Source organism: Podarcis tiliguerta (genome assembly GCF_965153285.1).
Source record: "Podarcis tiliguerta genome assembly, chromosome: 5".
In the NCBI taxonomy this organism is placed as follows: Eukaryota; Metazoa; Chordata; class Lepidosauria; order Squamata; family Lacertidae; genus Podarcis; species Podarcis tiliguerta.
Window position 1 is genome coordinate 63,261,937 of NC_139538.1, and position 15,096 is coordinate 63,277,032.

General features: G+C 43.6%; 1 protein-coding gene across 1 annotated transcript; it reads left to right on the forward strand.

Annotated features, from left to right (window-relative positions):
* The first annotated feature begins 4,060 nt into the window (after positions 1–4,060).
* Positions 4,061–5,594, forward strand: CH25H (cholesterol 25-hydroxylase). Its single transcript, XM_083443773.1, has one exon. The coding sequence runs from the start codon at positions 4,128–4,130 to the stop codon at positions 5,085–5,087; it is 960 nt and encodes a 319-aa protein (XP_083299899.1). The 5' UTR covers positions 4,061–4,127; the 3' UTR covers positions 5,088–5,594.
* Positions 5,595–15,096: the final 9,502 nt, after the last annotated feature.

The window sequence follows — 15,096 nt, forward strand, 5'->3', positions numbered from 1 at the left end:
GTGGCAGCAGAGTGTGTAAACAGGGTCTATAGGAAAGCACTGAGATCTGGGATGTATCTCCTCCCACCTACTGAACACAATAGCTCATTCACAAGTTATGTTTGGTGCGGCAGTTGCTTCACCCATCAGAAGGGCCACATTTTCAGCATTTGTTCCCATTCTGACACAATCAGGCATGTTAAACCAATCACCCATCTCCCACTAACCTTCTGAGAAAAACCCCATCCCACCCTCCCACTATATATAAAGGTCTGGTGACTTCTGTTTCAGTGTATCTGAAGAAGTGTGCATGCACACCAAAGCTTATACCCAGAACAAACTTAGTTCGTCTCTAGGGTGCTACTGGACAGGTTTTTTAAATTTTATTTATTTATTTCGACATAGCTCATACGTCATTTTATTCAATGGGTATATATGCAATCAGTATAGATACCCAGTATATATACCCAAGTTCATTTTCCTGGATTCTTAGTGAAACAGCTTTAAAGGCAGTTTTTACCCAGATTCTCTTCCACAAAGTATTGTCTAATGGCGCACCCAAGTCGTTTCCCCATCACTTCAGACAGCAGGGTGGAACCAGTGGCCTTCCTGGAGTTTTTGGACTCCAACTCCCATCAGTCAACATGGCCAATGATAAGGGATTATGGGACTAGGAGTCCAACAACACCTAGGATATGGTTACCAGATTTTTTTCAATGAATCCTGGGACCCCCTTTTTTTTTTTGAAGCTGAGTAGCAACAGGGAGTCAGTAACGGGGATGGTGAGGCAAAAGACCCTGGGCCCAAGCACACATGCATATTGTATAAAGGTGCAAACCCCTTCCTTCTCACCCTGTGAAACATAAATGCACAGCTTCCTCCTTTGCTTTGACTGATCGGGGGAGGCTTGGGAGTCACAGGTGGGCAGCTGTTGCCCAGTTTTTTTAAAAAAAACCTCTGCACATTTATGTTTCACAGGGTGCAAAAGAAGGGCATTGCACCTTGCCTGGCAGAGAAGCCACACACCTTGCACCCCTCCTGGGCAATGCCTGCCCGCCCGTGACTCCCAAGCCTCCCCCGATCTGTCAAAACAAAGGGGGAAGGGGGAAGGAGATCTGTACCGCCAGACGTCCCTGGTTCTGCTTCAGCAGTGGCGGTGGCAGCGAGCAGCAGGCAGCTCCTGAAGCCAGCCAGAGCCAACTGTGCTATCAGGCTGGCTCCGGGCTGCTGAGGCTGCCACTGCCACATTTTCCAGGGACAAATTTGTAAATCTGGGGACGTTCCGGGGACAGAATCTGTCCGGGGACAGATTTGCAAATCAGGGGATGTCTGGTTATCCTAATCTAGGGGGCCCACAGGTTCCCCATATCTGATCCAGGATTTAGGGACACACCACCTGAACACGAATGTAGTTAATAGAACTAGCAATTTCATTAAGTTGTTGAATCTTTGTAAAACATCTTGGATCCATTCCAGTCTGGCTTCTGACCAGGTCATGGCACTAAAACTGCCTTGGGCACCTTTGTTGATGACATCTATCAGGTGAGAATTACGGATAGTGTGACCCTCCTTGTCCTCCTTCATCTCTCCATAGCTTTCAATACTGTGGACCACAGTCTCCTTCTCAAGTATCTCAAAGAGGTGGGAGCTGGAGTCCCTATACATCAGTGGTTTTGCTCTTACCTCTAGGGCTGCTTCCAGAATGTATTCATGGGAGGTTCCAGTTCAGCACTATGGGAGTTGTCCTGTGGTACCACGGTGTACCTCATGCTATTTAACAACTTTAGGAAGCCTCTGTGATTTGGCACGAAGTGTCATCCATATACAAATGACACCCAGCTCTAGCTCTCTGTCTCATGTGAACAAGAAGAGGCAATTGAGGTGTTAGACCAGTTCTTGGAGGTAGTGATGAGTTGGATGTGGGCCAATACAATGAACCCTGAAATGACAGAGGTGTTATGTGTCTTGGAGGATTGTTAAGATTAGAAGTGCTTAATCCTTGACACATCCTTAATTTCCTATAGCCCCAAGGGAAGTGAGAAACAGGACTTACAACAGACAAGGCAAAGTTTATTCCCTTTGGGGGAATCATTTTAATTCATTAATAGTTTCTAATCCCTCAGGATGAGCACTGCGTGCAGTGGTGCCCTGCATATTTAATTGTGTCCAATAGATGGCAGTGACACTTAATTTCCACAGTCCCTTCAAAAGTTAAAGTTTTGAACCATTTGTGGTGCCTCGTTCTGGTAATTTCTTCCAATAGACATGTCATGGATGATGCAATATACCCCTAGATGCAGTTGTGCCAATAACCTCAAGTGTGGAGGACGGAGAGCTACAAGGCTCTTCACAATTTCCCCTCGTTTATGGTCTTTAACCATAAGTGGGGATAGTTCTGGAAGACTTGAACTGTCAGAGGACATTGGTTCTCAAAGGGGTGGCATGAACTTGACTGTAAACCAGTGCTTAGTACAGTAGAGCAATACTGCTGCTAGTACCATTATTATGATTTATTTTATTTTGTCTCTGTTAACATTTATAGCCCACCTTCCCTCCAAGGGGCTCAAGGTGGTGTTCATGGTTCTCCCCCCCCTCCCCACCATATTCTCACAACAACTCCATGAGGTTGATTAGGCAGCGGGATTGTGACTGCCCCAAGGTTACCCAAAGTTACCCAGGCTGAGGCAGGATTTGAACTGTGGTCTCCCAGGTCCTCAACCAACAGTGTAACCACTACACCACACTGGCTAAATTACCCTTTAAAATCCTATCCATGTCTACTAAGAAGTAATTCCTATTATGTTCACTGGAACTTACTCCCAATTAAGTGTGCATAGGATTGCCGCTTGAGTGTTATGTATGAATGACTTGCATGGGTTGCATGCATAAATGGGGGAGAAATCCAGTTCAGTTCCTATTTAAAGGTGAATCAACCTAATTTGAACTTTCCAAAACAATACATGAACTGAAACACAGTCATCCTTCAGAATTCACACTTCTCCGAATTTTGCATTGCAGTTCTCTAGCCACCTGTATACCAAAAAACAAAAAAACAAAAAACAAAACGGGTAAAATATTGATACAAATGCATACATGAATGAAAACATGCAAAAATACACTGTAGCAGGGGAAATGGCTTTGCAGAAATGCATATACAGTGGTCCCTCTAGTTGGGGAAACAATCTGTTCCGGGGTGCCATTTGCACCCCGAAAAGTGTGCAACTAGAGCGGAGCTTCTCCGCAAGTGCAGAGCACAATAGAGTGCTTCTGTGCATGTGTGAAGCATGCAGAATGCTTCTGCACAAGCACACGTGGCAAAATCCGGAAGTATACACTTCCGGGTTTGCCGCATTCGCAAGCCAAAAAGACACAACATGAACCTAATGCAACATGAGGTATGACTGTATTAGGCAAAGTTGCATACAATTAGGAGAAATTCACACTAAAATGCCGGTGAGTTTTCATGTAGACTATTTTCTTTAAAAATCACAAACAGATGTGGAAATGAAGTGTGTCAAACTTAAGACTGGAAAAATGGGGGAAAGAAACAAAAACGGACACAATTGCCTAGCAGCCCTAGTTGTTGTTGTTGTTGTTGTTATTATTATTATTATTATTATTATTATTATTATTATTAGCTGATAGGAACTGAAGTTCAACAATAGCTGGAGGGCACCTCATTGGCTATCCCTCCTCTAGTACATGCCAACAGTTGAGAAGCCAGAAGTTAAGTTTCCAGGTTTTGTTTTTAGACTCTCGTGCTTTCAATACGCCTCACAAATCTGAGAATATGATTCACTTCTTTCCCAGTTTTTGAAACACACCCTAGTCAGACTCTACTGATTTCATTTGCCTGGAGGTTATGCACGTGTTCCTCTTTTATTTCCCTATGCCTTTGCATCCTGCAGAATGTCATTTCTTTCACAAACTAGCTTGGATAAGCAACAGGCTATACAGGCTTTCATCCAATGGAAAAATCCAATGGAATGTGCAGAAGAGGGGGCATGGCCAAGGGCAGCTCAGCCAATGGGAAACGCTTGAAACAAGCAACGGGGAAATTCCTTTGACACGTTTTGCTTTCTTTAACTTTGAGAAAGAAAGGAAACTGCACGGGTTAGTTAAAGGAATTTCCTCCCCCTTCTTTTGTGATGTCATATGAAGGAGTGGATGAAAGAAGGCTGGTTAAAAGGAGCCCGGTTGCAGCAGCAGCAGCAGACAGACAAGCAGCAGCAGCAGCAGCACAAGGCAACATGAACTCCAGTGTTCAGAACAGAGAGCTGCTCAGTTGTGATGGGCTGGAGGACAGGGAAGGCATGCTGACTTTGCAGCCGGTCTGGGACTTCATCGTAACGCAGGAGGCTTTGCTCAAGTCACCCTTCTTCCCAGTGCTGTTCAACTTTACGCTATACACAGCTTTCTGCCTGCCGTTCATCGCTCTGGACTTCTTCAGCACTCGAGTCCCAGCCTTGAGAAAGTACAAAATCCAGCCCCAGAGTTCTCCCACTCTGAGTATGATGGCACTTTGCATGACTCAAAACGTCTACCACCACCTGGTCTGCATTTTCCCAGTGACTGTCGCTCATTGGTACTGGAGACCAGTGAGTTTGCCAGTGAAAGCTCCTGCCTTGCCGAGGCTCTTGCTGGACATAACGCTGTGCCTGCTGCTCTTTGACTTCCTGTATTTCCTGTGGCATCTGCTCCATCACCGGGTGCCATGGCTCTACAAGACCTTCCACAAGGTCCACCACAAGCACATCTCTACGTTTGCTCTCACCACCCAGTACGCCAGCATTTGGGAACTGCTTTGGCTGGGGTTTTTTGCGGGGATCAGCCCAATGCTGCTGAAGTGTCATCCTTTGACGGAGATGACATTCTTCATTGCCAACATCTGGTTTGCGGTGGAGGATCATTCTGGCTATGACTTGCCGTGGTCGACCCACAGACTGGTCCCATTTGGTCTGTATGGAGGAGCACCACACCACGATCTCCATCACTTGAAGTTCAAATTCAACTATGCCCCATACTTTACTCACTGGGACCGTCTCTTTGGGACACTTAGCCATGCTGTCGGGGAAAATGACATGTCAGAGAAGCTGGCCAGAAGCTGAGTTCAGCCATCCTCTCCAGATTAACCATCTGGAAACAAACTCACACCATTGCACTGCATTTATTTATATTAATGTATTTATGGAACAGTTTTTGTGAAGTATGCATAGCCCTATGGTTGTTTGGAACAAGCAATTTTAATGAAGCCATCGGAGAGAGGCTATCACTGTGAGTCCATTTTCTTTTGGATATCCAAGCTTTTATAAGGCTAATGTGTATGCTCAATGTGTATGTAAGAGAGTTTCTGCTTGCTGAAATGAGAAGATGAGTTGTGAGAGTCAAATTAATGCTTATTATGATTCCTATGGAATATATCTTGGCTTCATATTGGAAATTAAATATGGACACACAAAGAAAAATGAAGAAGAAGAAGCATCTAACCTGATAACATTTCTGATGACTGTCAATAGATCTAATGGATATGCGATTTGTTATAATTTGTTCAGTCAGAATTATTTATGTTTTATTATTTTATACTGGAAAAATAAATATTTATATTGTTCCATTTTCCCCTTTTGTGTTTATTTTCCACACTATTTTTCAAAAGCAATGGAATAGATTTTTCTAGGTGACCAATTTGACAACCCAGTCTTATGCATGCCAACCCAAAAGTGACCTTTATTTATTTCCATTTGACTTACTCCCAAATACGTGTGTCTAGGATTTCAGTTGTAGATCCACATGATACATTTAAAGGATATTCAACACACATTTAAAGCAAATGGCTTCCTCCAAAGAATCCAGGGAACTGTAGTTTCTGCCTTACAGAATTACTATATCTAGCACTCTTAACAAACTACAGGTCCCAGAATTCTTTGAAATACGTCATATTAAATGTATAGTCTGCATACACAGCAGAAAGAGGTGATACAATTCTCGTGGCAAGGTGGACCACACCACTTTAGACTGCATGGGTTCCACATGTGAAAAAGCTTCCTAAAATTAAAACAAAAACACAACCTATTATAACCAGCCCACTTCTTGCCGTGTTGATCTTCTACCTGCAGCTTCAGGAGGGCATTAAATCATGTGATATCCACCCTCCATCGGTAGTCTGAATTTGAAGAGCCCAACTACCCCTTCGAAACCTTATTGTGTTATTCTGCTACATGTGAAGATCAAGCCTCACAATGTAATCCTATGCATGTTTACTCAGAAGTAAGCTCCCATGAATTTTCAATGGGATCCTCTTGGATCAGTGCATGAAGAAAAGCATCCTCAGTTTCCTAAACTGTGATGTCTGCCACCCCCTCCAGCTAATCACACTGCATTTAAAGTTCATTCATAGGGATATAGACTACATCAGTGGCAGAATCTGGAAAATATTCTTTTTAGGAAGGGGAAAAAACCAGTAAAAGCTCCTTCCTAAATATCCTCCTTCCTAAACATTTGTGCTGGCCTATTTGCATACGATGCTGGTGTGATGCTTATATAGCTGCTTATAACCTGTCCTAAGCATTGTGGTGCAGCCAAATCAGCATTTTTCTATAGGGACAGTTCCTTTTTAACTTCCAGTATCCCCCCTGTCATCTCTATCATCTATCTATCTATCTATCTATCTATCTATCTATCTATCTATCTATCTATCATCATAATCATCTGTCTATCTGTCTATCATCTATCTATCTATCTATCTATCTATCTATCATCTATCTATCATAATCATCTATCTATCTATCTATCTATCTATCTATCATCTATCTATCATCTATCTATCATCTATCTATCTATCTCTATCTATCTATCTATCTATCTATCTATCTATCTATCTATCTATCATCTATCATCTATCTATCTATCATCTATCTATCTATCTAATCTATCTATCATCTATCATCTATCTATCATAATCATCTATCTATCTATCATCTATCTCTATCATCTATCTGAAATAATTCAAAACAGTAAAAGAAAAGGAGAAAAGGAAAGGATCGGCAATAGCAGAACATAACAGAACATAGAAGAAAAATTAATGGAAACTTCCAGTGCAGCAGAATTTCTCAGACATTGGGCTGAGACCCACACATGGGACTTGGGCCGCTTTCAGTTGAGTCTCAGTGCCACAGCCTACAAATTGCTTCCTCATTTACCTGCACCATCCCCACTAGCCATGTCTTTTGGGTGGACCAGCAAGTGCTTGCATGCTGGTAAAGATGGCTGAGAGACAGAGAAGTTTGGGGGTGGGGTGGAAATGGAAGGATTTAATAATTTCCAAAGACAAATCAGATATCAGTAGAAAATGTCAGTAACCGCCAGCTGTAGTATGGCAATCTCTGCCTCCAGAATTCTGTGACTGTTGGGCTCTCAGTCTTTGTCAACCTTTCTAAGTGAGCCCTGGGGGTAGAAAGTCTGAGAGCCCCTGTAGTAGAAGGTTTGGGGAAAGGCATTCTATAGAAATGATTAACAAATACTGTAATTAACCCAGTGCTTCAATTTCTATTTCTAATGAGATATTTGTGGGTGGTGGGCAGTATATCTACATACTTATGGGTGGATATGCTTGTATGCCCCTCTTTGCAGTTGTTGTTGTTGTTGTTGTTAAAATTGGTATACCACCCTTCATCCAGCAGTTTTTATTATGAAACATTAGCCAGGGAGACATGGGTTTGCTGTTTTCATATGAGTTCATGGCTAGCTCTGTGGGGATTTGACCACTGGAAGCAATGATCAGAATCCAGCACTGAAACCACTTACTACACCAACATTTTAACCCTCCAACATCTGGGACATGGCTCTGTTCCTGTGTGAGTCATGTGACCCACGCAAGATCACCTAGCCCCAAAAACGCATTTTGGGGCAAAATGCATGGGATCACAGCCTCATGCCATATCACGGAGCCCAAAAACACATGTTTTGGGGTTCTGTGATCTCACACAAGGTCATGATCTGGCATATTCTCTCCCACACATTCATTTTTGGGCTCCAAGATCATGCATTTTTGGAGACCCACAGTGCCCCAAAACCGGATGCCCCGATTTTATCAGGCCAGTTGCTGGGTATGTTACTACACTGACTCATGCATGGGAAAGTGTCTAATGCATCCGTTCCTCTTTTCTTGAACAAGCCTTTATGATTTGAAATTCCCAAATCTAGGAACATAGGAAGCTGCCTTATACTGAGTTCGACCACAGGCCCATCTTGCTCCATGCGGTATCTAAATTGTGCAGCTGTTGTTCTCCTGGGTATCAGACAAGGGTCTTTCTCTGTCTTGCCTTGAGATGCCTGGGACTGAACATATCCTTACTGGACTCAGTGCATCTATACTGGAGATTATTGGGATTGGATCTGGGACCTTTGATCTCAAAGCATGTGCCCTGCCACCAAGCCATAAATCGGATGATGAGACCTTTAGACACACTTCTCATGTTTTAGTACAGCAAGTTTCAGGACTGGCACCATATTGCAGCTATTGGGTGGTTTTTAACTGTTTTAGTGTTCTGGCTCACCCCTGACATGGATGGCACAATTTTCTCCATGTCACTCCAAATGCCTTCCTTAAGTCTGGGTTGGTGTTACCTTCGTGAATAGCCAAAGCACACCATGTGTGATTATATCCTCTGCATGGACAGCTCTAAAAGGTGCTGCAAAGTTTAAGTGGTGGCTGTAAAGTATAACTGGCCTGTAAAATTGCCTGGGTGGAGGTAGCCTTTAAATAATATAGATGGGACCTGAGTCATTTGCAACATGGGTACAGCACCCATGTGAAAGGTCACACCAGAGCCCTGTTTTCCAATCCTGCAGGCAGAGACCACATTCAGAGTTGTACGAGGCACAGGAGACCTGCACACACAGCTTTCATATTCCCACCCAGCTTTCTCTGCCTAGGCCTTGCAACAGGTAGGTAGCCATGTTGGTCTCCCATAGTCAAAACAAAATAAAAGAAATCTTTCCAATAGCACCTTAGAGACCAACTAAGTTTGTTATTGGTATGACCTTTCCTGTGCATGCACACTTCTTTGTACCTGAAGAAGTGTGCATGCACACAAAAGCTCATACCAATAACAAACTTAGGAGGCCTTGCAAGCTCCTTTTGCCCGAGGCATGAAGAGTGATGACTGGATACAAAGCACTGAAGGGCTAGTTGCACTTTTTTGTATTTGAGTAAAGGCGGAAGGCTAAGAGGGGCAAATAAAAACAGTTTTCATAGTTGCAGATGAATTTTGTGGTAGAAATAAAGTGTGGCTTAGGGGGAGCAGAGTGATGTACATCACTGTTTTGATCTACTGGCTTCTTACACAGACTGCGTTGTCTCACAAATCTGCCCCTCCCTTGCACTCATCAGCAGACCCTTCAACCATCATCAGAGGTCAGATTGGTTGGAGTGAAGGACAGGGCCTAGGCTGGGAAATGCCATTGGTCCCTCTTTTGGTGTGCTGCCAACATCTTTTTGTTCTGCCACAACTTTGACTTGGTTTACATTCCTCTTCCTCTTCAATGTATGGGTTCTGTTTTTTGTTTTTTTAAATCTTTTGTTTTGGTCTTTTTTGTTTTATGGATTGCATATTGTTTTAATTGATGGTATACAACTGAAAGGTAGGACATACGCTTATACGCCCAACACTTATGAGTACAAATGGACTGTGGAAGTAATTAAGATAGCTATCTACTGATCTTCACAGCTGCTCTGTTGGTGACTTCCTGGATCTATGGAAGACTTCCTGGATCTATGTCAAAGCAAGTTGGATCTTCTTCCACTGCATCATAGGTTTGTGCGTCACACACATACATACCACAGCCTTGTGAGGAACAGCTTGCCATGTAGAAGGTTGAAGTCTCCCTTAAAGCAGTGTCTTCTGGTTCAGCATGGAGCAGAGCTGGGGAACCTGTGGCACTCCTGATGCTGCGGGACTACAACTTCCACCATCCCTGATCATTGGCCATGCTGAATGAGGTTGGTGAAGTTAGAGTCCTAAAACATCTGGAGGGTTCCTCCGCCCTGGCACAGAATAAGTGAAGGAGGCACAGCTTTGATGGAATGGGTCTTTCCCAATGGGTCTTTCCCTATGCCCAAGCCTCAGATCAAGGGGGAAATGATTTACATTATGAAAATAGGTCAAACCACATAGGCACGGCACTTCCTGTTTGACATGCTTAAACCAGAAGCTGTCAGAGATTTAGTAATAGATTATTCTATTTTTCTTTGTACAGTAACTAGTCATTCACCAAATGTGAACACTTTCCATAAAGCTGGTGGGTGTGCCTATGGTTTCGCATTTTGATTGCTCATGCTGTTGTTGTGAATATATCCCTACTTTTAACAAATCCAGTTAAGTATCAGAAATAGAAACTCCTGGAGAGTTCACACCATCTATATATAGTTAAAGGCAACATGTTTGATCTTGCTCTGCTTCCTTCTTTCCGACAGTTTCGAGACCTGGAGCCTTGAAAATGCTTTACCTGGTAATGGAAAATTGTTAGAATATTTCATGCAGCTAGTACGGGCTTTGAGCAGGATTAGATTTAGGGACTGAGACCCAGGCTCAGCTGACCTGGGCAAAAAGTTCATATTTACCTTTAGAACTGAGTTGGGTTACCAGGATTTCAATGACATTTTAAAAATGGTTGTTTTTCACAGTGAAAAATACAATACTGCTGTGCATTCAAACACTGTACTTGTGATAATTCTAATGTTATCATAGTGTTACAAAAGTTGAGTTCACCCCCCCACACACACTTTTTTGCCAAGTGGTGGCAAGAGCCCCCAGGCACTCGCCCGGGGTTTGTGCTTCATTGGAGAATTGATGACACGGTGGAGACTGCAGTCTCTAGCTAGCACAGCTGATAGTCATGGAACATGGAAACTGTAGTCCAATAACATCTGCAGGGCTACAAGTTAGGCTGTGTCCAGGTGGTAGGCAGTCATGATGCTAACTCAGCAGTTGTGCACTAAATTAGTAATGCAGAAAGCTAACCACATGGGAACATATAAAACCTGCACATGAAATGTAATGCAAGAAGTAATTTTCTATGTAATTTTATAACAAATCACTCCTGATCTGCCCATGATCTCAATGGGTGTCTTTTGCCTAAATGCCACCCATTGTAAAGGGCACCAGGGAAGTCAGAATCTGATTATATGCATCATCACTACTGGAGCTTGTGGTGTGTTTGTCTAAGCAATCAGGATGCGCTGCTGAACAACATCTGAGCCACATCAGAGAGAGAAGCAGTTCAAATCCTGTTGGGGGAAAGTATAAGAGGGAAGGGGCGCAGTGAGCAGTGACATCAGGCACAGATGGTGGGTGACAACACTTCCTCCAGGTAACAATGGTGATTACATTCGACTTGAGGGAACTCAGCAGGGAAGGGGGAAATATTTCAGCTGCTGCTTTTCTCTCCAGGATTCTTTTAATAGTATGGATGTCCATAAAGGAGGAAATGCAACAAGACAAAGAAGATGAGATGCTAGCTTTTGTGTGTGCATCGGTCACAGGTGTCTGATTTTGTAGGTCCATTATAGGAGCATGCCTGAGTGTACAGGGGGGTCTCAGTTTAGAGCAGTGGAGGCTGGTCCATTTGGGTACATGAGGGCACTGCCCCACCAACCTCAGTCAGCCCTGCCTGCCTGCCTGCCTGCATGCATGCATACAGACAGCCCAGGACTTGACAACACCTGTCAACTTCCCCTTCGTCCTTATTCTCAGTGTTGCCCATGTAGAATTCAGCAGTGAGGAGGAGGATGGTGGCAAAACTAGAATTAGTTGTCTCTGCTTGCTATTGGCTCTGGTTCTACCTCCTGTTTTCTGCCCTACCAGTCACAATGGGCATCAGCCACTAGTTCAGAATATCTAAATGCATCTGTCTAAAGGCACAAGCAGAACTGTGAAAGAGCCCTAACTCCCATCCCTGGCTATCTCTAAGGGCTCATCCAGATTTCCTTTTGTGCTGCACGTGTCTGAGTCTTTCTTTCCTGGCACTCACAGAAAATCCAATTGCCATTTGCTCCAATTCAGCAGCAAAGCATAGGGTTTCTCGGGGAAAGCTCTGGGACCAACAACAAAAACCACTGCCCAGAAGTGGAGTTTTAAAGCCCAGAGCTGTGCCTAGAAACATGGCAAAAAAAGGAAGTCTGGATGAGCCCTAAATCTTATAGGAAGGTTGAATAAAGTGCAAAAGCAAATGCTCTTGTGATCTACGACTCTCAAAATTTTCTGAAGCCTTTAATTATGAACTCCAGTTATCGCTTGATCTTTGCACCCTAAAGGTTTCTTCTAATAGTGCCTGCTGCTTGCGTTCACTTCCTCATGCCATATAAGGGCTGCAGGAATATTGTAATGTGATCCTGAGGCGGAAAGGTGCGGCTGGCGGGGAGACAAGTCTCTCTAAGCCAAAATGTGGGAGTTTCTACAGAACCAACCAGCAACAAAAGAAAACTTCCTGTGCCGGCATTCATCTTTGATAAAATTGGCACCCTTTCATATGACCTTTCAAAGACTCAGGAAGGAGGAAGAAGAAATACTGAACACTCATTGCAGAGTTGTATCAAACTAGGACTTGGGAGTTCAACTTCCTACTCTACCATGAAGTTCACTGGGTGACCTTGAGCCACTCTCTATCTCACAGCCTAACCAACCACAGACGGTTGTTGAGAGGATAAAATGGAGAGCAGGGAGAACCAAGTGTGGCACCTTGAGGTCCTTGGAGGAAAGGGAATGAGCCTCCATCAAGGTAATACATTTTAAAACATAATCATACTACTTTAAACAGCCATTCCTTCCCCCAAAGAACCCTGGGAACTGAAGTTTGTGTGAGGGGAACAGAGCTCTCCTAGCATCTCTTAGCACTCTTGACAAACTACACTTCCCATGATTCTTTTGGGGAAGTCATGATTGTTCAAAGTGCTCAGAAACTGTGTTAAATGTATAGTGCAGATACATAAAGGAGTCTTTAAGACATATCTTAAATGAGAGAGTGACCAATGATGATTTCTTAATTTAACATTGAACCAGGAGGAGGAGGAGAAGAAGAAGAAGAAGAAGAATTTATACCCCACCCATCTGGCTGGGTTTCCCCAGCCACTCTGGGTGGCTCCCAACAGAATATTAAAAACATGATGAAAGATCAAACATTAAAAACCTCAATGAACAGGGTTGTCTTCAGATGTCTTCTAAAAGTCAAATGGTTGTTTATTTCCTTGACATCTGATGGGAAGGTGTTCCACAGGGTGGGCGCCGCTACTGAGAAGGCCCTCTTCCTGGTTCCCTGTAACCTCGCAGTGAGGGAACCAGCAGAAGGCCCTCGGAGCTGGACCTCAGTGTCCAGACAGAATGATGGGGGGGTGGAGATGCTCCTTCAGGTATACTGGGCTGAGGCCGTTTAGGGCTTTAAAGGTCAGCACCAACACTTTGAATTGTGCTTAGAAACATATTGGGAGCCAATGTAGCTATTTTAGGTCTCAGCGGTCTCAGCTTTTAGGTCTCTTTTTTAGGGTCTCAGCGGCCACTCCCAGTCACGAATCTGGATTAATTGTAGTTTCTGGGTCACCTTCAAAGATAGCCCCATGTAGAGTGTATTGCAGTAGTCCATGTGGGAGATAACTAGAGTATGCACTACTCTGGAAATACTTAAATATATAAAATCCTGAAAAGTAAACGGTTTATTGAGGAGGTATTCTCACACAGTTCATTCTTTTCCTGGATGACTGCTGAAACACACAGGACTCATCCAGACTTCTTTTTGTGCCACCTTTCTAAGCACAGGGCTGGGATTTAAAGCTTCATGTCTGAGCCTTGATTGATTGATTGATTGATTGAGTGTCCTGGCACTTTCTCCAGGAGTACCCACATTTAACTGCTATATCAGAGCAAACAGCAACTGGGTTTTCTGCTGATTGCCATTTGCTCCAATTCAGTGGTAAAACATGGGTTTCCCTGGGGAAAGTGCTATGCCAAATACACACACACACACACACACACACACACACACTGCTCAGACACAGAGCTTTAAACCTCAGTCCTGTGCCGGGGGGGACACAGTGCAATAGGAAGTCTGGATGAGTCTCTAGGCAATTTGTGATCATTTCTCAAAACTAGTGTCTTTGTATCTTAACTAATCCTCAATTTGTCCTGATGTAACAATGTCACTCATCATTTGTACAAGAGCAAAGAGTGAAGTTATGAAGTGCAGCGGATCCGGGTGCCATAAAATGTGCTCAAAGGAATGTGTTCAGCAAACCCGAGGGCTCAAATTTGAAGCGAAGGTGTTGACAGAGATGGGTGTTGCTTTCATTTAGGACATTTGGATGCAGCAGGAAATAGGAGTGGCTGTGAAGTAATTGACTGTACCTTCCAAACAAGGAGTGATGTAACTCTGGGTGGCTCAGCCTCACTCCCACCTCTGAAGCTATGTAGGCCCTTGGGCATGAGAGCATTCAGGTCATCACCCTAGGCTGTTCATATCATAGTGGGACATGGATCACTCTGGCAATTGCATAAGCACACGAAGCAACAGGATGTGCAAGCATCATGGGTACATGGAGCTGAAACAGCTGCAACCTAAGAGGAAAAGGGTTTGATGAGCTATAGAGCTTTTCATTTAGCAGAACCAAAGTGCAAGACCAGATCTGAACATAATGCCATAATGAGAAAAATTGCTTTCCTCTTGGGTTGAAACAGTAGAGGCATTTTAGCTGAGGAATTCACGTTTATAAGATATGTTCTTCAGAGCAGGTTGTTATAACGGTTTTAATGATGATGCCTCTTTCCCCATTGCTGAGTTTATTGCATTTCTTAGGAATGATTCTTGTTTGGTGGACAACCACTGTGACTGAATTTGCACGCTTATTTTTTTATCTGCTGCGCTTTCCTCAGTTTGCCTATGGCATATTTACTTATTCATCATGTTTGTGGCTGACATCCCAAACCTCAGTCCTTTCTGAAGCTGTGCCAAATAGGCTGTTTATTTTGTATACTGACTAATGCAACGAACGAACCACATGTGTGGCTGATGGCAAAAACCAAGCTACAAGGAGCTGGGGGTTTCCCACCCAAAATTTTCTGGCATCTTCTTCCT

Excerpts from the sequence above, each read along its gene's own strand:
- CH25H (XM_083443773.1), top strand. The coding sequence starts at position 4,128 with ATGTCATATGAAGGAGTGGATGAAAGAAGGCTGGTTAAAAGGAGCCCG.